General features: G+C 40.3%; 3 protein-coding genes across 3 annotated transcripts; 1 reads left to right on the top strand and 2 right to left on the bottom strand.

Moving 5' to 3' along the window:
- Positions 1–3,569: 3,569 nt before the first annotated feature.
- On the bottom strand, positions 3,570–8,488 carry creld2 (cysteine-rich with EGF-like domains 2). Its single transcript, XM_062443546.1, has 10 exons — positions 8,131–8,488; positions 7,914–7,996; positions 7,259–7,369; positions 6,990–7,081; positions 6,706–6,882; positions 6,488–6,586; positions 5,543–5,626; positions 5,202–5,297; positions 4,215–4,355; positions 3,570–3,922 (listed from the first exon to the last, which is right to left on the bottom strand). The coding sequence occupies exons 1-10, from the start codon at positions 8,275–8,277 to the stop codon at positions 3,864–3,866; spliced, it is 1,089 nt and encodes a 362-aa protein (XP_062299530.1). The 5' UTR covers positions 8,278–8,488; the 3' UTR covers positions 3,570–3,863.
- Positions 8,489–8,758: 270 nt separating this feature from the next.
- On the top strand, positions 8,759–12,224 carry alg12 (ALG12 alpha-1,6-mannosyltransferase). The gene is made up of 9 exons (XM_062443545.1): positions 8,759–8,932; positions 9,517–9,649; positions 9,760–9,933; positions 10,048–10,242; positions 10,325–10,429; positions 10,558–10,780; positions 10,931–11,100; positions 11,381–11,456; positions 11,539–12,224. Exons 1-9 carry the CDS (start codon positions 8,774–8,776, stop codon positions 11,789–11,791), a joined length of 1,488 nt encoding a protein of 495 aa, XP_062299529.1. The 5' UTR covers positions 8,759–8,773; the 3' UTR covers positions 11,792–12,224.
- A 72-nt stretch (positions 12,225–12,296) lies between these two features.
- On the bottom strand, positions 12,297–20,269 carry zbed4 (zinc finger, BED-type containing 4). Its single transcript, XM_062443544.1, has 2 exons — positions 20,156–20,269; positions 12,297–17,111 (listed from the first exon to the last, which is right to left on the bottom strand). Exon 2 carries the CDS (start codon positions 16,916–16,918, stop codon positions 13,136–13,138), a length of 3,783 nt encoding a protein of 1,260 aa, XP_062299528.1. The 5' UTR covers positions 16,919–17,111; positions 20,156–20,269; the 3' UTR covers positions 12,297–13,135.
- Between the last annotated feature and the right edge of the window lie 582 nt (positions 20,270–20,851).

The following is a 20,851-nucleotide window of genomic DNA, read 5'->3' as shown; positions in this document are numbered from 1 at the left end:
ATCAGGTGGAAACAAACACAACCCTATATGAATGCTAATGTTGTTATAATAACTGCTTCATGTATACATAAATAATTGGTCAGTTACTTATATAAAGCTGTAAGGTTTGTTAATATTGTCATAACATCTTGTGCTTCCCCAAGATGCAAAATAATCTATTCATGCAGGTTTAACAATGTAAACAGGTAATAATGAGCAGCTGGATCTGAAGAAACTGCATCTGTGGTGCAGTCCACCAGTTCATCTATGTTTCAGGGGTCACACAGGCTGGGAGTCGGTGTGTTTTATCTTCTTCGCACACAACACAAATTTCCAATTTCCCCTTCCTAAACCTCAGGCAGGCAGCTACATCTACACATGCTACCCCAGCTGCTCCTCAGTCCTTCATCTAATGCTTCTACTTCCAGCCAAAGTCTGCATTCAGGAAGCTAGTGCAAGCATCTATAAAGCATCTTAGAGTAGGAGAGCTGGTCTCATTCATTCACTGAAGCTCCTTGCACCTCCCTTCTCAGTGGTCTGCAAAGCAAAACAGATTCCCAAACAGCACCTTGAGAACTTCTATATTTGAGCTCCATTTGGGTTTGCTCTGCCGAGTTTCCAATTTGTCAGGCTTAATTGCTGGCGGTTGAGCTTCCAGCTGGGTGAAAGAAAGGCAGTCCCGACCGCATCAGAGAGGGCAGCAAGTTTAAGGAGTGCCTGACATCAGAGGCGGTGTAGGCCACTGTCAGCTGAACAAAAGCACATGGTGCCACATCTGGCTTCTAGTTTAAAATGCAGCACATACACATACCTCAGCACTATGATTATCTCTGTCCCACTGCCTTACAATGGAACAAAGAAGATTGTTGTCTAAGGATAGCTTTGGGAAACCGCAGCCCTAAGATTTAGCCGCTGATGAATCAGGGTGAAGATGAGAATCGGTCACAATATGATACCAGGGAATAGAGGGCAATGTGTCCTGCTAACTCAAGTAAAAAAGCATCTCTGAATGGAGGAGATTACAGTGCTAACAGCTCACTGTCAGGGCACTTTCTAGCTCTGCATGCTCCTGGGTTTCCTCAATAACCCTCTCATTGTCCTCATAGTCACCCCGCTACAGCTGGACCATGTGCTCCACAGCTGAGGTTTACTGGCAGAAGAAAACCACCACAAAGGCAAGAGAAAAGAGCACGGTGCCCCTCCAACCACAGCGCATGCTACTCCAGTGTATATAAACACCCGGGCAATGGTGTGCATGTGCCGACACACAAAACCAACTTTCTTGATGTGCATTTTGTGGAATCTGACCAAGGATCCACTACGCCGCACGAAAGGGGAGGCTAGCATGCAGCATAAACAATACTTTAATTTCAACAGCGGGCAAGCCTAGTGGTTAGAGGAGCTGTCTTAGAAAGGTTACAAGTTCACTACGAAAGACTGAAAATTTGAATCTAGATCATGAATGCCTACCCACCTGTTCATTACATATCTCTAATCTGAGATGTGATTTTCATTTTGCAAGTTGTGGATGAGATAGTCATGCTATGTTTGCACTCACTACTGTAGGTCAAGGAACGTCAAATTCCATCAAAACATTACAACAAGCAGTGCGAGCATCCTAAAACCTTCTAAATAATTATTTTTGTGTTTGTTTAGTTCCCTTTTTTATTTTTGAAATTAGACGCTAATAGGTTATGCTAACTTTGCACTCGCACCTCCAATTTAGAGTTTCTGGAAATGCAAGCTCTGGCAAAACAAGTATATCAAGACAAGTAGTGAGATAAACTTCAGTGCACATAAATCATTTCAGATGCTTGTCTCTTAAACAGAATGAGAAAGTGAAGCCACCTGACTTTGCTATGGTAGCTCACTACATAGGGTTAGATCAGGTAGTTTCCTGAATTTTTGAGGTGACGTTATTTGAAAATTCCAAAAGTCAAACTAACCCCAAGTCTGTGCACAGAGTGAATGTGTCTCAGGAAGACAAAATTAGACACTGTTTTTGTGGCTTCACTTTGTGGTTTAGAAGGGTGGATTATATTATATTACTACAGCTTGAATCACCAAATCTTTGCTGCTAAACTGCCTAGGTGTTTATCAAATAACAAATGCCCCTGTAAGAGGAAGAAAAGCCAGGTGAAACCATTACTCATGGTAACAGTTACTCAGCATCAGCTTGCTGTGAAATGATCATTGAGGTGGTGAAAGTGGAGAGTTGATCCTGTATCCAAGCAATGATGCATCATATCCAATATTTCTCATATGTGTCATAGCTCCATTAAGACTAGATGAACTAAATTCACCTAGATGGGTGTGCTATCATTACAGGTCCACTGACACATTTTCTCCAGTTTCATCTCCTTTTGGGTGCTCATTTTGCTTAATCCTGCTCCTCATTTGCTGCTTTGGAACTGTTTCTTTGTCTGACCTCATTATATCATTGCATTAAAAAATAATTGGACATTTTAGGAAATGAGTTTACTCTCTTGCCAAGAGTTAGATGAGATTACTTCTTTCAAATCCGTAAATTACAGCCAGCAACTGGTTAGCTTAGCTTAAAGGCTGGAAACAGGATGCAGCTAACCTCGCTCTATCCATCTACCAGCGCCAACACCAAAAACTTACTATTAAACTAATGTTATCTTGTTTTTTTTGTACAATCAATCGTATCAATATCTAACTCTTAGCAAGAAAGCTAATTAGCACAGTTCCCAAAAGGTTTAACTCTTTAACAGTGGAACTAAAAAGAAAATGGTTATCGACATGTGGTTGATAAAAATAATCATATCAGTGTAGCATTGCATTTTTATGTACATTTGAAGATGAAATGTTTTCTGTCCTTTCTGAACCTTTTTATATAGTGCACTTAACAACCAGGGGTGAAAATTGGAGGGACAGCAGTGTGTGTGTGAAGTATGGTGGGGGGGCTGTGGTATGATTGAATCTCTGCTGCCTCACTGCTAGCTCAGACAGGTCTCAACTGGCTGTTCATCCACCTTGGCAGGCCTGTCGAGTCAAAACAGCTGACATCATCGCGCAGGAAGCTGGGAAGTCTTTTTGAAAGGTGAGACTTGGGTTAGAAAAATATGCTTTGATCCAAATGGGGCCAGAGGAAGGTCTTTCCAAAAAGCATCTTAACACCAGAGTGATGACGGTACTTTCCGAAGACCAAAGTATGTCAGAGATAGGTGACTGTTTTTTTTTAGTCTGGGCCACGAAGTAAAACTGGATAATGTTGTGATTGGAAATACCCAAAAAATGAAATATATACACATATAAAGAAGTAGAACATGATTCTGTAGGGTAAACTGCAACAAAAACAAACAGAAGTTGGTGTGAGATACAATATGAACTTAAGATATTTTAAAACAATTCAGAATTGAGACGGTCTGGACTGTCTAGGCTTTGCTACATCAATTAAGGTAATGCACACATTTTCAGTCAGTATTGAGCGTCTGCATTTCATATGGTTAGGGTGCCACCTTGTGGTCACTTAACATTCCTACAACACATAATCTCCTGTGATCATTTCTACTACTTGATAGTAATACCTCAAAAGACCCAAAAATATAAACCTTGTGTCACATGTGTATCTTTGACATTTTTCACTTTATTTGTAACACCTTTAATTTTCTTAAAACCATACAACAAATAAAGACAACGAGTGGTAGTTTTACTACACCAGAAAAAAGCAACGACAGCACATAGAGCAGAAAATGTCTCTTTTGTCCTGGAATCCTTGATCCACTGGTAGAAAACACTAGCTGACAGCTTTTGTTGGTTCTGAGTGCAGGTTGGACGCTAAGTGCATGTATTCAATCATTTTAAAACAAGTGATCCCAACAGTTCTTCCAGATCAGCTCCTTTGGGTGCCACTTTTTACATCAAAATTCTGTGTGTGGAGTTGTGGTGGTCTCGGATGGTTCTGGTTCCTCCTCTTTTTCTGATGACAGGGAAAGCATGGAAAAAACAATGTTTATATATAAATGTTCAGATATTTAGCATAGTATAATCAGATTAACTTAAATTCATTTTTATTTTGTATTTCAAAATAAGTTTTACAGCAAAAATTTTAAAGTTGTAACATGTAAAACTTGCTGCAAATAGTGTGAAAATGCTTTAGTGTTTTATCAACTACTGATATGACTCACTGAATTTGAACAGAGTCATGCCGTTTATGCTCAGTAGAGCATAAATGCCATAAAACCACTCCTTAAATCAACAGTAATCCTCACCTGGCTGCGGCATTTGGACACACTCGCCATCTTGCTCCTCATAGCCGCTCGAGCAGTTGCACATGTAGCTGCCTTTTGTGTTGACACACTCCTGGTGCTCCTTTGCACATACCGACTCTTGCTCAAAACACTCATCAATATCTGGCAAAAAACAGACAGAATAAACAATAAAATACTGATACACTAACACTATTTACCTTTAAACTATTTTTTCCTCTGTCCTCTGACATACATTGCTTTAAACTATTAAAAAGGACCAGTGTGTATGATCTAGTGGCATCTAGTGGTGAGGTTACAGATTACAACCAGCTGCATCCACCTTGCATTCAAAGCGTGTAGCAGAACCGTGAAACTAATGAAAAATGTGCAAGCCCTTTTCTGGAGTCAGTGTCTGGTTTGTATGTTCTGGGCTACTGACAATATATTTCAGCAAGGAGAAGAAGAGCGAAATAAATGGATGAAAACGGCATGAAAGCACTGTAAACATGAGGATGTTAAATAGCTGAAATCTTGAACTAACTAGATGAGAACTGTTAGCATTTATGCAATTACTTTCAGTGCAAGACTGTAAGGGATGAAAGGAAGAAATAAATATGCATGACTATGATTTAACATCAAGGTGGATGATGCTGACATGTAGTGTGTTCAGTGTTGTAACAACCTACAAAATAGAAAAAATATTGACATTTAAATCAATTAAATTGTTCATAAATAACTTTAACATGAAAGTTTTTTTCTTAAGTGTTTCAGACGTGTACATGAATAAAGTTGTCTTGGTGCTAAATCTGTGAAAACACAAATCACCATACATATAAACTTGAATTTTTCACAATGTTTCATCATTCTGTGAAAAATTGTTTTGTTGCAATTCAGAGCACTGAATCAGATTTAGAAATACTGACCCTTGACTAACAAATCCCTCAAGAATGGATACACAGCATTTATGAATGAATCCTTTCAAACTGTAAAGTGTTTCCAATAACATACCTGTGCAGGTGCCCTCTGTGAGCTGGTACCCGCTGGCACAAGCCTGGCAGTTATCAGGACCGGCTCCTGTGCAGCCCGAGCACACTTTATCACAGGCTGTGAAGGACAAACAAAAGATGATTGTTCCTGAAAAACCTTTGACTGATTTCCAGTTTGATAGCTGTACTTTTGTGAAACATCATAATGCATTTTCAGAAAGTTCATGGTGCCAATTTTGTGAGACTTTCTCAGCACAGTTTGGATAAACATCTTTCTTTAACTAAAATAACACTTTAAAAGACATTAGAAATGGTTCATGTCCAAAATGTTGCGCACATGCTGATTGCATTATGTCCTCTTACCCTTGCAGGAGTAGGAGCCCTCTGTGTTGAGGCAGTATTGATCTTCTTCACATGGGGAAGAGTCTTTGGAGCACTCATTTACATCTGTAACACATCAGATGGACTGCAGTGAGGTAAACTGGTGCACACATATTCACATTTGAGAAACTGGAATCACAGAATTTGAACACTTTTTTCTTTAAAAAAAAAAAAAAAAAAAAAAAAAAAGAATGATTAATTGATTATAAATAACTGGCAATCAAATAGTTAACTACTTGTTAAATCAACTAATCATTGCAGCAATAATCTACTGTACATTATTTATGCAGCTTATCACAACAGAATGAAAAACATCCTTATGAAATATAGCAGATCAAACATGCTTTCATCACACAGTATTTTAAGTTCTTTGATATTGAAGTGTGTGTGTGTGTGTGTGTGTGTGTGTGTGTGTGTGTGTGTGTGTGTGTGTGTGTGTGTGTGTGTGTGTGTGTGTGTGTGTGTCTGTCTGTCTGTCTGTCTGTCTGTCTAGTCTGGAGACTAGCAGGCAGAGTTATGGGTGCTACTATGATTTTCCATTAGGGCGCTGCATCAAATGTAGTGCTCCTAATTCAGAAGTTAACTGACAGGTTGTTGTGAATACACTGATTAACTGCTCTCTGCTTCCAAAACTGCTACAAACTAGTAAGACTGGTCAGGCAACCTGCAGTAGAGTATGATGTATTGTGTAATTGTGCTGAGCTAATCATCAGCACAATTACAGCTTTTTCTATTTTTAATTGAAATTGTTACTGTTTTATCATCAAAGTCTTGCTGTGCTGACATTATTAAGTTTCAGCTGTAAGAAGAAAGTTAATTGCATCTATTTTAAATGACACAAGACTTGTGATTAAAATATTTATACATTTTAGTTACTTTTTCCTGTAGACTAGTCACCACATGGAGACTTATTACTGCTCTTCTTACCGACACAAGCTTCCTGGTCATCCTCCTCCCAGCCTTCTTTGCACTCATCACAGTCCTGATTGGTTCCTCCAGTACAGGTCTTGCAGGAAGAGTGACATTCTGTAACAGCAGATTTACTAGTCAGTCCTCTTACTGTATGTATGTATGCATGTATGTATGTATGTATGTATGTATAAAAAAGATGGATGATGATATCCAGTTGTATTTGTGAATTGTACCTGTGCACAAGGAGAAGGTGTCATTCCTCACTTCATTGAAGTAACCGTCTATGCAATCCAGGCAGAACTCCCCTTTATAACCGTGGTCACAGCTGCACTGTCCGTCACCTCCTCGACTTCCATCACCGTCGCACATTCCATTTCCGTGACAGGGTCTCTCAGAACCTCCGACACATGCTTTATAAAAAAATTAAATCAGACGGAAGACGGATAAAGACAACAGTTAAACAACTTTAGTATGTGCCAAATGCTGCTCTCTGGTTTACAAGAGGAGTTTTTCTCACCATTGCAGTCCGGTCCAAACGTTCCTTTTGGACAGCACACTTTGATGGTTTCAACGCAGAACCATTTATGCAAATCAGGATGTTTTGTTTTCCTGTATTGCAACAGGAAATGAAACAGGAAGAGATCTGGGTTACTGCATCAGATTTGTTGAAATACACAAATGACTGTAGACTATACTTCTGTTTGTTTGCCTAACTGTGCTGGCAGGGAATCACTGTTTTCTCATTCAAGCTGTGTGTACTAGCCTCTATGAAAGCGGACTACCCACCTCTTGAACCACCAAGTCTCAAAATGCTCCTCATGCTCTTCTACCATGTGGTTGCACTCAAAGCTGCTGCTGTCACACAGCCCCTCCACGATCTCCACCAGACGAATCTCACTGTAACAAACAGCACAGGGTAAGCACATGGTGTAAGAAGGATGAGGCAGATATGAGGATGTATCAAGACAAAATCTAGGTGGTAAAAAAAAAGGAAGTGTTGCTTAGAATTTAGTTTAAGATGTGTGAAAATGCAGGAAAGCAAAGTAGAGTGAGAGATTAACACCAGATATCTGCCAAATGCAACACTTTCCGTGCCAGGCACTTCATTTTGGATTTAAAATGCATGTTTCTTTTTTATCTAAAAATGTGATACGCTTCTTGTGCCAAGTGCAACAATCCATAGCTCTGAGTGTGAAACAAACAACTCTGATTTTCGGTGTTACACCGTATTTAATGACACATTAGAATCAGTGACTTGCATTGTTTGTTAGGTTTAGGCATGAGGAGTGAGGTTTAGGCATGAGGAGTGAGATGGTTAGTGTAGGAATATCAGGGCAGGTCACTGAATCTGGTAGGTCACCAAGTATGATGTAACACCCAATGTAACACACCTGTGGCAGGGTGACCTGGAGTTTGGACAGAACAGGATGCACGGTCTCACCTTGTCTCATATTTGGATAATTTCCTCTCCTCCCAGGCTGTGTTTCCTCCACCAAAGTTCTGCTTTGCTGTTCTGTCAAAGCCCTGAAATACAGACTCGATCAATGTTTGGTGGAGGAGAAAACAGAGAGCAGACAAAGAGAAAAACACAGACAATAGAGACATTTCACATTCACAGTATAAGACGTCCATGTTTATGTTGTATTTTGTTGTCTGACCTTGTTGAAGTTATCAGTAATTTTCTGACAGGTGGTACAGGCGCTTTTTAAATCCCTCTTGGCGTCGGTGGCTTGAAAAAGTAAAACAAGAGTTACACAAGACAGTAGCCTCCGTAGGAGCCGCAGCTCTGGACCGGTGGACAGCATCTCAGCCGCTCAGCTCACACACACAGTTTCATAGCAGGACACACGTTTGATACTAAATCTACCAACGTGCCGCACCGCTCGGACACATCTAAATGAGCTGCTCTAAACATTAAATGACAGTAAGCGTTATCTATGCAAAGGGCAACAAAGTAGTATTTACATGCCGGGTGAAGAAAAAACACGATGCCTTTCTAGTTTTCCGCGTCAGCCTCTCTGTCGCAGTGTGGCTTGTGGTGATTGGCTGCGAGCGCCTGTTTATCAAGCGCTAGACCAATCACACGCCGCCACGCCCGGGACAAAAACAGGAAAGACGGGTATTTGTAAATATCAAAAACACATTATTTTTTAATAAAATTATCCAATTAATACACAACACTTTAATTTCATAATTTACATTTAAAACTAATAAATATATATATATATATTTTAGCGATACGGAAACATCGTTGCTTACTTCCGGTCTTGCCCGGACGTGATGAAACATCTCTCAGCTGTCATGGCTGAAAAAAGGCAGGTTTTGGGGCTCCCACTGCTTTTTCTGTTCCTTTCTGTGTCTCTCCTGCATTTATGCGTGTGTCCGTTCACTAAAGTTGAGGAGAGCTTTAACTTACAAGCGGCGCACGACATCCTGTACCACAGGTTTGACTTTCACAAGGTAAGCAGCTGATTTATATGCTAACACAAAACCATACAGACACTCTTATCAACAGTCAGCAGATATTTACAGATTTGTATAGCTTTCTGCTTTATCTTTTCTTTATCTTTCCCTTTTTAACCTATATTTGTATACTTGAGGTAATATATGAATTGATAAAAATAATATAATATGTCAAACAGTTGCAAAGAGGATTAACAAACGTTTAATTTGAGTGATTTCAGCCTCAAACATAGCAATGAGTGCTGTTGTTACCATATTAGAATATAGTATAGTACAGTATAGTATAGAAGAATATCATACATACTTATTATTATTATTATTATTATTGTTATTATTATTATTATCATCATCATCATTATTATTGTTATCTATACAGTGCCAAAAGAACTGACAAAACAATATATAATATATATTTTTTTAATATATATATTTTATATAAATTATATTTTTTAATAGCTGTTCTGTAGCTTTTGATCATATCATATGATCTTCATCATGAGAACACTATTAATTCAAGTTAAAAATATCTTCTGGATGAACTTGTTGTTGAAAGCCTGAAAAGTGCATGTTCTGTCTTTCAGTATGACCATCATGAGTTCCCTGGCGTGGTGCCACGAACTTTCGTTGGCCCATTGTTTCTCTCTGCCTTCTGCTCCCCTGCTGTGTTTCTGTCCTCTCTGCTGGATGCGCCAAAATTCTTCACACAGATAATGGGTAAAAAAATCTTACTAAAATCATTTTCTATCCAAATTATATGTTAATAATCCCAAAGCTCTTTGGTTTTAAACAGTTCTAACTGATGCTGTTTTTTGCTCTCTGTACAGTGCGAGCTTCTCTGGGACTCTGTGTAGTCGGTGCACTATGGCACATGCAGAGAGAGGTGAGGAGGCAGTTTGGCTCCACGGTTGCAGGACTCTTCTGTGTGACGTGTGCTTCACAGTTTCACCTAATGTTCTACAGCACCAGGACACTCCCTAATGTGTTTGCACTGCCACTAGGTAAGATATCATCAGTCATGATAATCTCAAGCTTTTCTATCTCGCTGTTCTCCTAAATCACTTTTGCAACCAATTGAATCCACAGACATGTTGATGCTAAATTTATATTCCCAGTTCTTGTTGCATTCACTTCTTGGATGGCTCAGAGATACGGGAGATTCATCAGCCTCTCTGCGTTAGTCATCATTGTGTTCCGGTCGGAGCTCTGCATCTTCATGGGTCTCATGTTGTTGATATCGCTGCTGAGCAGGAAGCTGGGACTGTTGGATTTGCTTTACTATGCTGTACCTGCTGGGATCTTGTCACTGGGTGAGTGTTGAATTATATGCTCAATGAACTATTCTCAATAAATGAGCTGTAATTTTTAATACTTTGTCTCTATATTTTGCAGCTCTGACTGTGGGAGTTGACAGTTTCTTTTGGAATAAGCTCTTGTGGCCTGAGGGTCAGGTTTTGTGGTACAACACTATTCTCAACAAGAGTTCCAACTGGGGAATATCCTTTCATTTCACAAATCGCTATCACTTCATTTACTTTTTGTGAATTTACTCTCAATAGAATTCATTAAGATTTTAATATCATCTCCACCCTCAAGTTCTCCTTGACCCTCCCCTCCCCAGTAAACCTCTCCTTTCCTCTGGTACTTCTACTCCGCGGTGCCCCGAGCCCTGGGCTGCACACTGCTTTTCGTCCCCCTTGGTCTCCTTGATAGACGGATGAGGCTAATTCTGCTACCTACAGTGGGCTTCATCCTCATCTACTCGCTGCTGCCACACAAGGAGCTGCGATTCATCATATACACTTTCCCTGTGCTCAGCTTGGTGGCCGCCCGAGGCTGCTCTTTTATGTAAGTTGAGATATGATATCCTAACGTTAACGGTGAAAAACACAGGGCAAGACATTTACAATTTATCAAGTGTTGGGTGGATTCCAGCACATCCCAGACACTTTTCTCACTTTACCAGCCATATTATTTTTTTCCCCCTGTGTGCCTTAGTTTGTGCAACTACCAGAAATCCTGGATGTATAAACTGGGCTCTGCAGTTGTGGTTGGCCAGCTGTTGACCAACATGCTGTACTCTAGTATTTGTCTCTATGTTTCCCACCACAACTACCCGGGAGGCCGAGGGATGCTGGAACTCCACAGACTGTTGCCATCCACAGCAGGTTGGAATGATCTCATTAGCTCAATTTGATTAACAGGAAGGTCATCGTACAAAATATCAGAAACTATTGATCCATACAAGCTTTAAATAGGAGAGTAAGTGAAATCTAAACATAGTTAATTACTTCAGTGTGTGTACCAATCCATAATAACCATGTTGACAGTGCAGGAGACATAAAAACCCTGGCTTTTCTGTTTGAGCTCGTTATCAAACATGCTATATACATATTTGTTCAGAGTACACTGCACAGATATAATCACACATTAGTTTTGTCATTTCAGATGTCTTTGTTCATATTGACACCTACACTGCTGAAACTGGAGTATCACGCTTCTTGGAGCAGAACAGAAAATGGAGGTAGGTGTGTTTTCCTAGTTTTGGACTAACCCCTATTGAATTCTTCAGTTTTTTCACATTTTTTCTCATTTTTTTCCAACAGATATGACAAACGAGAGGACATGAGCCCCACTAATCCTCAGATCAAAATGTACTCACACCTACTAATAGAGGCTAATGATACCAAGATCCGGCAACTCCAGGACACTCATCAACCTCTGGCTTTCATAGAAGGTTACAGCAACATCGGCTTCAAAGTGTTTCACTTCCCTCCTGTGAGTGTGCGATTAGAGAGAAAGACTGTGCTGATGGAGAGGAGGACTGAAGCTGGGCAAAAGAAAGACCATACTGAATAAGACTGAGGAGTTATTTTGTTATTGACCAAAGGTGATATTTAATGTGTATAATCAGTGTTCTCACAGGTTGTAATAGGATATAGGTGTGTTATGTGCATCTCTCCAGGTTTTACACAAACAACAGGACTAATATCGGTCACATTCCACTATCGTGTGCTAGCCCAGTAGAAGTTGCATTAAACTAATGTTCAAAATGTTACACCCGTGCAAATGGTTCTTTTCTCATGCTAAGAAACATACTGGAGTTGTTAGCGTTGTATTTTTCATGACTGGTAAGGAAGAAAAATTAAGTTTTCTTACAAAGAAGCTCTTGTATCTTCTACAGAGTGTGCTGTATTATTTATCTCAGGCTGTTGTTTGTATGTTGTGAAGATAAGATTTTTTTTATAGATGAATAAAGTTGAAAATGAGTGGAACCAGCTTTGCTGATGACTTCAAACCTTTGAGTCTGTTCATTTAAATATGTATTGATTTAACACAAAGAAACCCTATCCCAATGTTGCATAAGGAAAACCTTTATTTACAAATGACCACAAATTGCATGGTTCCAGTCTCAATGCTAAAACATTTATCAAATTAGGTTCAGAAGTCATTTCATATAAAAATGTACAGTACATTGGTTTACTCAATAATAAACCCATAATTTAATCCCCTGGACATAAACTTAAATTGTGCTTAAGAGACAAAAATTGTATAATCCAAACAAACATCTTTTTTTTCTGAAAATACAGCAATATAATACACGATCTTATTAAAAACATTTCAGCAAGTAAAAAAAGAAAAGAAAAAAAAGTCTATTTCTAAATGACAGTACCATGAACCACGATTTCACAATGGAAATTAAATAACATTAACTTAAAACATCTTTCAGTCACAGCATTTATTTTTGGGCCATGTTTTCATACAGAAAACAACTCTGCATCTATCTTTTTTTTAATAATCAAAAGCATCCTGACATGATCTGCGCAAATTTAACAAAATATTTACAGCATTTTGACCTGAAGTAGTTTTGGATAAGGCACAAGGAGAGAGTAGACACGGAACACAAGAAAAAAAAAAAACATCGATTTACAAGAAAAAACACACATCACCAACCCCTACAGCTAGAAAAACCCTCCCTCCCTGATACACTTCTGACTGAGACTTTTCATCACAACAGCTCGAAAGTGTTTTAACAGTAGTACATAGAACACAATAAAACCTCCAGATCTGGCCTTTGCATTGAGATTCGATCAGTGTATAAATTGATATTTTACATTTTGCCCAACAGAAAACCCCCCATTTCACAGCTATGTCTCTTGGTCCTTGATAAAAGGGTTTTCAAGTTAATGCTTCATTTTGAAATCAGTACTGAAAATAAATCAGAGGGAGGTTGACCTTGAGGAACAGCATACCCTCCACATTCTCCAGTAAAGGCCTGGGCTGATTTAGGGCACAGTTGTTGCTAGCTGTGCTGAACAGTGTTTCTGCTGGGATGATGCTGGGGGGGCAACCCACATAACGGGCGGCTACTTTGGCAAGATCGGGCCACAGGAACTTTTTCAGGTTCCAGTAGTCGAGGGGGTCACAGCTTTGATCAAGTATGTCTTCCTCAAGGTACTCCAGCACTGCCAGCTCTGAAGACTTTGGCTTCTCCTCGTGTTTTATCTTTTGTCTGATATCAGCCATCAGGGACCAGAGGTTGTCTTTGTTTGAATGGGAGTTGGCGGATGACAAAGGGGCCTCATTGCAGCCGTTGGGCAGCGGAGACTTTTCTTCAACTGAGGTAGAAGAGGACAAGTCCAACTCCTGGATTAGGTCTTGTTTAAATCGCTCGGCTTCTTCCTCTGTGAACAATGAAGTCTTGTATCGTGGGTCCAGCATGGTGGCCCAAGTGTACTGTGGGTCGTGCAAAGTTGCGGACATCCTGCTCACCATGGCTTCTTTTAGAGACTTGAGCATGTTGTCTATGCCCACGGTCTCATCAAACAGCAGGTCGATCTTTCTGTTGAGGATGTGAATGAGTGGTATCACTTGTCCCAGAGTGGCAGTGCGATTGTTCATCTCCCTGCAGGCGACTTCGAAAGGTTTCAGTGCATTGCAGACCGACAGCATCACCTCCCACTGATCGCAACTGATCATTTCCCTGAAATTGCACTCGATCGACATCTCGTCGATGGCTTTCTTCTGCTCCACCAGGCGCTCCAGCATGAAAAAGGAGGTCTTCCATTTGGAAGGAACATCCTGGATCAGCTGGTTCTCTGGCAGCTGGTGGACCCTCTGGAGCTCAGCCAGCTTCTCCTTGGCCTTTGCCGAGCGGTGCACGCGTTCACAGATCTTTCGTGCAATACTCAGAAGGTTCTGAACCATTCTCTGGCTCTTTATGGCTTCGCTAACAATGAGGTCTATAGTGTGTCCGAAACACTGCATGGTGACATGGCCATGGTCCTCCAAGGTGTTTCTTATGGTGTTGTTATCAGTTACAGTGAACCCCTTTTTCAGCCCTGATGAGGTGATCCAAGATTCCCACAGATACTCGAGCTGTTTTGGGATGTCATGCATATCGTGATCGCAGTCTATTTGTGAGACACTGAGGAGAGCGGAGCAATGAAAGTCCTGACCCTGGGGTCTGACACTTGACTCGTACGTCGCCCAGTGGGCTGTGAGGGTCAGGTATTCCCTTGTCTGGCTACTGACCCAAATACTAGTCGTGAAGTGGACAACACCACCTTCAGCCTCTTTTAGGTGTGTCAGCACAACATCCTTAACCCTTTCGTACATATCTGGTATGGCAGTGCTGGTAAAATAAGAAGAAGGTGGTAGAGAATACTGAGGCTGGAGGTACTCAAGTAGTCTGTTCAGTCCAGCATTCTCCACCACAGCTGATGGCTGAAGATCCAGTGCGAGCATTTCTGCGATAAGTTTGGTGATTTTTTTGGCAACCGGGTGGTGTTCATCGAACCTCTCACGGGTCTGCTCTGTTTCATACACAGTAGTATCCATGAGCTCTTGTTTGACATGAATCTCTGCAGATGGCCCATCACCTGAGATAGTATTATTATTTTCAAGAACATGTCCATGAAACCTCTGCATGTGCCTGAAGAGGCAGCTTGTGCCGAGGTTTGTAGTCTTTTTGCCTCTGCTAATTGTGCGGCTACAGTGCAAACAAACCACCTTTGTGGGGTCAGCAGGTGAGATGGAGAAATGGTTCCACAGTTTTGATGTCTTTTTACTGAAAACAGGCAAGGTTTGTGGCTTTTTCTGAATGGCAGGGCTTTCAGTTTCTTTGGTTGAAACTGTGTCTGTTGCGGTGAGGTTGGTATAGGGACTAGGAGAAGACTCCTTGTCATCTGTGCTTTTTTGGTTTTTGAGGAAGTCTGGGTGGCGTCTCATGAGGTGCCTCATCAGGCAGCTTGTACCAAAGTCACCCCGTTTCCCCCGACTGATGACGCATGGACAGTAACGGCACAGTGCTTTTAACTGGTCCACCGGTGACACAATGAAATGGTGCCAAACTTCAGATTTCACCCGTTTCATGATCTTCTTGTTTTGCTGGAAAACTGAATGATCCTGATTGAAGCTGGGACCCTCAGAGCGATCACATGGCGATGAAGTTAAGGGTGTATCCTCCACTTGAGCTCCGAAGGAGAGATTGAGTGAGGGCTCCTGCCCTGGGAGAAGCATCACCTCATCGGGTTCCTCCTTTATATCCATACTCTCCTCCATGCTTTGGGGCAATTCATCTGATATAGTTTCTGGTGAGGATGGAAGAAGGGGTGATTCTTTCTTTACTTCCAGTGGGTCCTGTAGTTGTGTGCGTGACAACAGTGAGGGCGGGTTTGTGTAGGGTGGGGGAATGTGATTTCCCTGTCCATTTTCCTCAATGACAACTTCTTTGTGGGCCCTCCACATGTGACGAATAAGACAGCTTGTCCCAAGATCTTTTCCATTTTTACCTCTACTGAATTCATTCATGCAATGGATACATACTGCTTTGGAATTGTCAGCAGGTGAAAGGTAGAAGTGTTTCCATACAGCTGATCTCCGGCGGGAACTAGCACTTTTTGGGGTTCCGGGAAGGCGCTCGGGCCCCCCGTCTGACATGTCTTCAAGGTTGTTTTCACTGGAATGTGAGGATGAGAGTATGCTGCAAACAGTGTCAGTGTTGGCATATGGTTCTAGTTTTGGTTCGACTTTGGGTAACACTTCTTTGGATGACAGGTCTGTGTTTTCAGCTGAGGAGGTGGACGGTGAAGTGTTCTTTGAGGCAGAAGTATTAATGCTATTTATCAAGTCTCCGTTTTTTGGTGAGTTTGGGGAAGGAGGTATCAAAGGTGAGGCAATGGCGCTAGTCAGATTGTTTGCGGATGTGTCTGCTCCGTCTTGTAAAAGCACAGTGGGGTGAGCCCTTCGTACATGCCTCATTAAACAACTTGTACTGAGGTCTTTCTCATTCTTACCCCGACTGAACTCTTTCATGCAGTATAAACAGATTGCTTTGGTACTGTCTCGTGGCGATATGCAGAAATGATTCCATGCAGGAGATTTTTTCCTCGGGTTGGTGTGACTCCTCATAGATGACAAAAGGCTCTGTGTGACAGCGTCCATGGCAACATCATAAAGGGTGCTTGTGTATCCACTAAGTAAATTACTGTACTCATCCCCATCTTTAGTTACAAAAGGGCCAATTGAGCTACCGAATGCTAGCCTTTCATCATCCTGGGTTTCCTCCTCCATCCCATTTGCATCCCCACTCTCCTCTTTGATATGTTGACTTGCCTCATTGCCATTTTCACACTTTTGATTCTCTGTATTTTCCTCAGTATCAGTGTTTTCGCATTTGTTTGAAAGAGTGGGAGAAGCTGGATCAGTCTCTTTTTCTATGTCTGACTCCATCTGTTTGTCACCCTGAGAAGATAAATCAATAGAATGGGGAGAGTCTTTATCCAGTGTTATTGAGGAAGAAGCTAATGACTTTGCATCTGCAGAGTCATGAGGGTTAATGCTGTAGGATTTGAAGACATAGCCATCCTGGCCTTCAATTTTCAGGCAGGTCCCTTTTGCCTCTCTTTTCTTGTTTTCTAAGGAGCCATTAGGTTCAATGACCATCTCCTCACTCATGTGAGAGACCTCTTCCTCCCCATCCATGGCAGCAGCCCAAGAGTTTCTGTAGAATAGTCAGGTCTGCGTTGTCAAACGTAATCAATTTTGTCAGGTGTAGTCATCGATACTGCAGCTTTCAAGCAGGTGTTGTTATGCGTGTGTGGCTGTCCGGGACACAAGGTGCCTGCTTGTCCCTCTCCATTTATGACTGAAATGGTTTCGCCTCTCCACACACAACCTTAATTGAAAGAGTGAGAGAGAGAGAAAGAGAGAGAGGGACAAGAGAGAGAAAATACATCAAAGTGTATTCTAAAAATAAAACGAGATTCCAAAACAACAGGTAATTCAGGTTTCAGGGATTGGATGATAGGATCATTTTAATCAGGGACTGCGTTAAAAGACACGATAAATTGAACATGGTGAGTTTCCATTAGCAGAATAATCATGAATCTGGATTATTGTGAATATCCTCACAAAAGTAATTTGCAATTTGACTCTATGAAACAATAGCAGTTGGACTTCCTGATTTCTTAAGGGATGAATAATATATACTGATGCAACTGATGAAAATGTAGTCTGTGCAGTTTGACATCATTGTAGACCAGTGAAAAACAGTGCTGAATTTAAAAAAATATTATCAGAAGAATAAGGAAGAACAGACTCACAAAAAGTTGCCATTTCTTATTTATCCTTTATTAATGCAGTGGGCCTTATGATTACCTCATTTAAGATAGTTAAATTGTTTTTCACTTGAGATGTTCACTAAAAAAAAAGATGTCCTATCTGTGATATAATAAAAATAATAATTTCGTAACAGAATTTAAAGTAAATTGATTCCAGTATGTTTTCGTGCCATTTTAAGTGTTTTAAGCACATTAAGATAATATTGTGAACCACAATTATTTAGGCCAGGATAATTGTGACATGAAATGTTCACACCATCCCATTCCTAACAGGTAGTCCACAATAACACAGAAGATCTGACATGAAAAAATATAATATATATATTTTTTAAAACTGTATGACCAAGCAAGGTTTGGCTGCAGCAATGGTATGTTGAAGCTAAAAGTCACAACTTCTGATATAAAATCAAGTTCAAGTCCCTCAATTTAACACTGGTATTAAACACTTTGATTTTTAAACCACTTTTGTAATAAATATAAAAAATGATTGAATTTGCAAGTTGACAAGCACTGCCCGAACAGTGTTAGTTTTGGTCTCTGTCTCATTTACAGGTGTAGGCCCAGCCTGATGTTCAGCTCCTACAGAGGACACACTTCATGGGTCTCTGCAGGATCCATTTCCTGAATTGCGACACAGCTTACATGTGCACACAGCCAACTGGGAAATGCTAATCATCCATCAAGAACACAACCCCTCTCCAAGCTTCTTCCACAGAACTGTTGCTCAATTCGTTCAGCGTTTAGTATAATAACACTCACACCCAAAATTACTCTTTCTCACCGTGATTACCAAGAAATATAAACAACATTTCTGTTGATTCAGAACTCCATGCAAGCCATTTGAGTTATGGGCTTTAAACTTCATGCTCTGTAATGCTAAGAGCTTTTTTATTATCCCATTTGATTATGTATAACTGCCTCATAATACAGTGGGCTCATAAAAGACTGACAACAGGCTACAACTCTGCACACAAACTGCTTAAATCTTTGATACACTAGATTGGATCTTTTGATGCATTTCTAAAATCTCAACACTTCAGCAGATGATATGACTGATTAAGAAATCTTGGGGGAACTAATCACTGAAGTCAGCTGGGGCATATCTGGTGTTTGTTTAAAAAAAAAAAAGTCAGAGAAAAATAGAATTTCTCACAATTTTAGACACAACTAATCTACCATTTTGACCATGAGGCAATATCAGGATGTTACCAGGCTGTGAAAACATTATCTGAACCACACCACCAAATATGTAAGTCAATTTTCAATGTACCCTCACTGATATGGGGTGGACAGAATATTATTAACACCTCTCAGTATAATGCAATACCGTTTAACAGCACCACAATATACAGCCTCCAAGTTTAAATCAACACCCCTCTCTCTCTATATACATATATATATATATATATAAGGTTGTGTGTGTGAGTATAAAAATAATTAAGAAAGAATTTATTGCAAAATGGTTGTATTACACAGCACCAGCTTTGCACTGAATTGGCATAACACTATTTTCCTTATAATGTAATAACTAATAAATATACGTTTTGTTTTGCTATGGACCAAAAGCATCAACATGAAGTAGTGCAGTATATACTGTAAATACAACATAAAACAAGTGAGTGACCATGTTGAGTAAACACTCCCTTGTTATAAAATTAAAAGTTATCTTTACAATACATGAGCAAACAACCAGTAGAAAAGGATAAACATTAACAAAAGGAACAGTGCGTGTACATGCTAGACACATCGTTTCTAACAGCATTAGCTTAAGTACACAAGTATCACTCAAATGCAAACCGGCCAACTAGTGGGACTCTCGACATAAACATGAACAATAATCAATCATTTACTTCAATCGAACTTTATAAATGTGATCGATGTGACCATTTATACCCATATTTAGTAATACTCTTAAGTAGGAATCCAAAAAAAGCAAGTAAGTCATTTCCTAAGTGAGCAGTGACAGCCAGTTTTTCCGGGTTTGGCTCAAGTGCTAGTCAGGAAGATGCGAGAGGACAGCAGAAAATAGCCACAACGCTGACTAGCTTTCATCTTCACTCAACACACAACGACTTCCAAAAAAAGACATCCAATACCCTGCTTTCAGCTCATCCCAATACAACAACCGCCAACACACATCCTGAAACGTGTGTGACCCCCAGACTAATACATATTTAACGCTATATTAAAATATAAGTGGCAGTTACGCGACAACATCAATAAACACCACGGTGGCTAACTGGGTTAGCCGCAAAGGCTAACTAATACACACACAAAAACAAACACGCAGGTATAAGACTTCTATCACATGGCTTTGTAGCACAAACATCCAAGGCGTCGTAACTTAAACAACTATCTTACCAGCGTTATAATAACCTGTGAAATGCCGTAGGTAAATTTCGGACCACACCACGATTGCTAGCTGGTTAGCTGCCAGCTAGGCCACACACACATAGGACATACTAGCTAACCTGGCGAGGCAGAACCCAGCCGTGGCAACACACGAACCACCCTGGATCCGAGTCAGTCCGGCATTCACCACGACGTCCTGACCACGTTAAAAGCTCCATAGACGAGTACATGCGCTGAGTGAACTTACTGTGAAGTAGGGCGAAGTGATCACTGGGTTTTCGGCTCTTAAACGGTTAAATATGACACATTTGATTGATCCGGAGGGGGGGCTCACTTTGTTGCTTTTGTCTGCTGGTTTGCTAGCAGTTCACGTTCGGCCGGAGCAGCTCCACACAGCGTCGGACGGAAGGAACATGTTTTAATGACGTCACACCGGCCGTAGGGTCTCCACGACGACGAAGTCTTTCAAAGAAATGTCATTTTATTGCCTAAGTTTTGCACTGTACAGTCCTATTGACAGTGGAGTCAAATCTGTTATGTTATCCATATTTCATTATGATGCTTTAATGTTTCTGTTTTTGCCCGAATGTCACATGTTGTAAGTGATAATTCATACACTAAAGAGTTGAAAAAAACAACAGAGTATTAGTATCATATTAGAGCCACGCTGAGAGAATAAAGTTGTAAATCTATTAAAGAAAAGTTGTAATATGAGCTTAAAGTCAAAATTCTATGTGGAAAAGTCATATTACAAGAATAAAGTTGTAATACAACACATTTGAATATAATAACCTAGCCTATTTCAAAGGAAAGCATTAGCAGAGCACTGCATCTAATCCAAATAAAGAAATATTAAATCTTTTGGCACATCAGTACCATATTATAATGTATCAGGACTCTGAAACGATTGTGCAAACGATTGTGTTTATTTTGAAGGAAGAAT

Source organism: Scomber scombrus, chromosome 22 (genome assembly GCF_963691925.1).
Source record: "Scomber scombrus chromosome 22, fScoSco1.1, whole genome shotgun sequence".
Lineage (NCBI taxonomy): Eukaryota > Metazoa > Chordata > Actinopteri > Scombriformes > Scombridae > Scomber > Scomber scombrus.
This window is presented reverse-complemented; position numbering and strand designations above follow the sequence as displayed.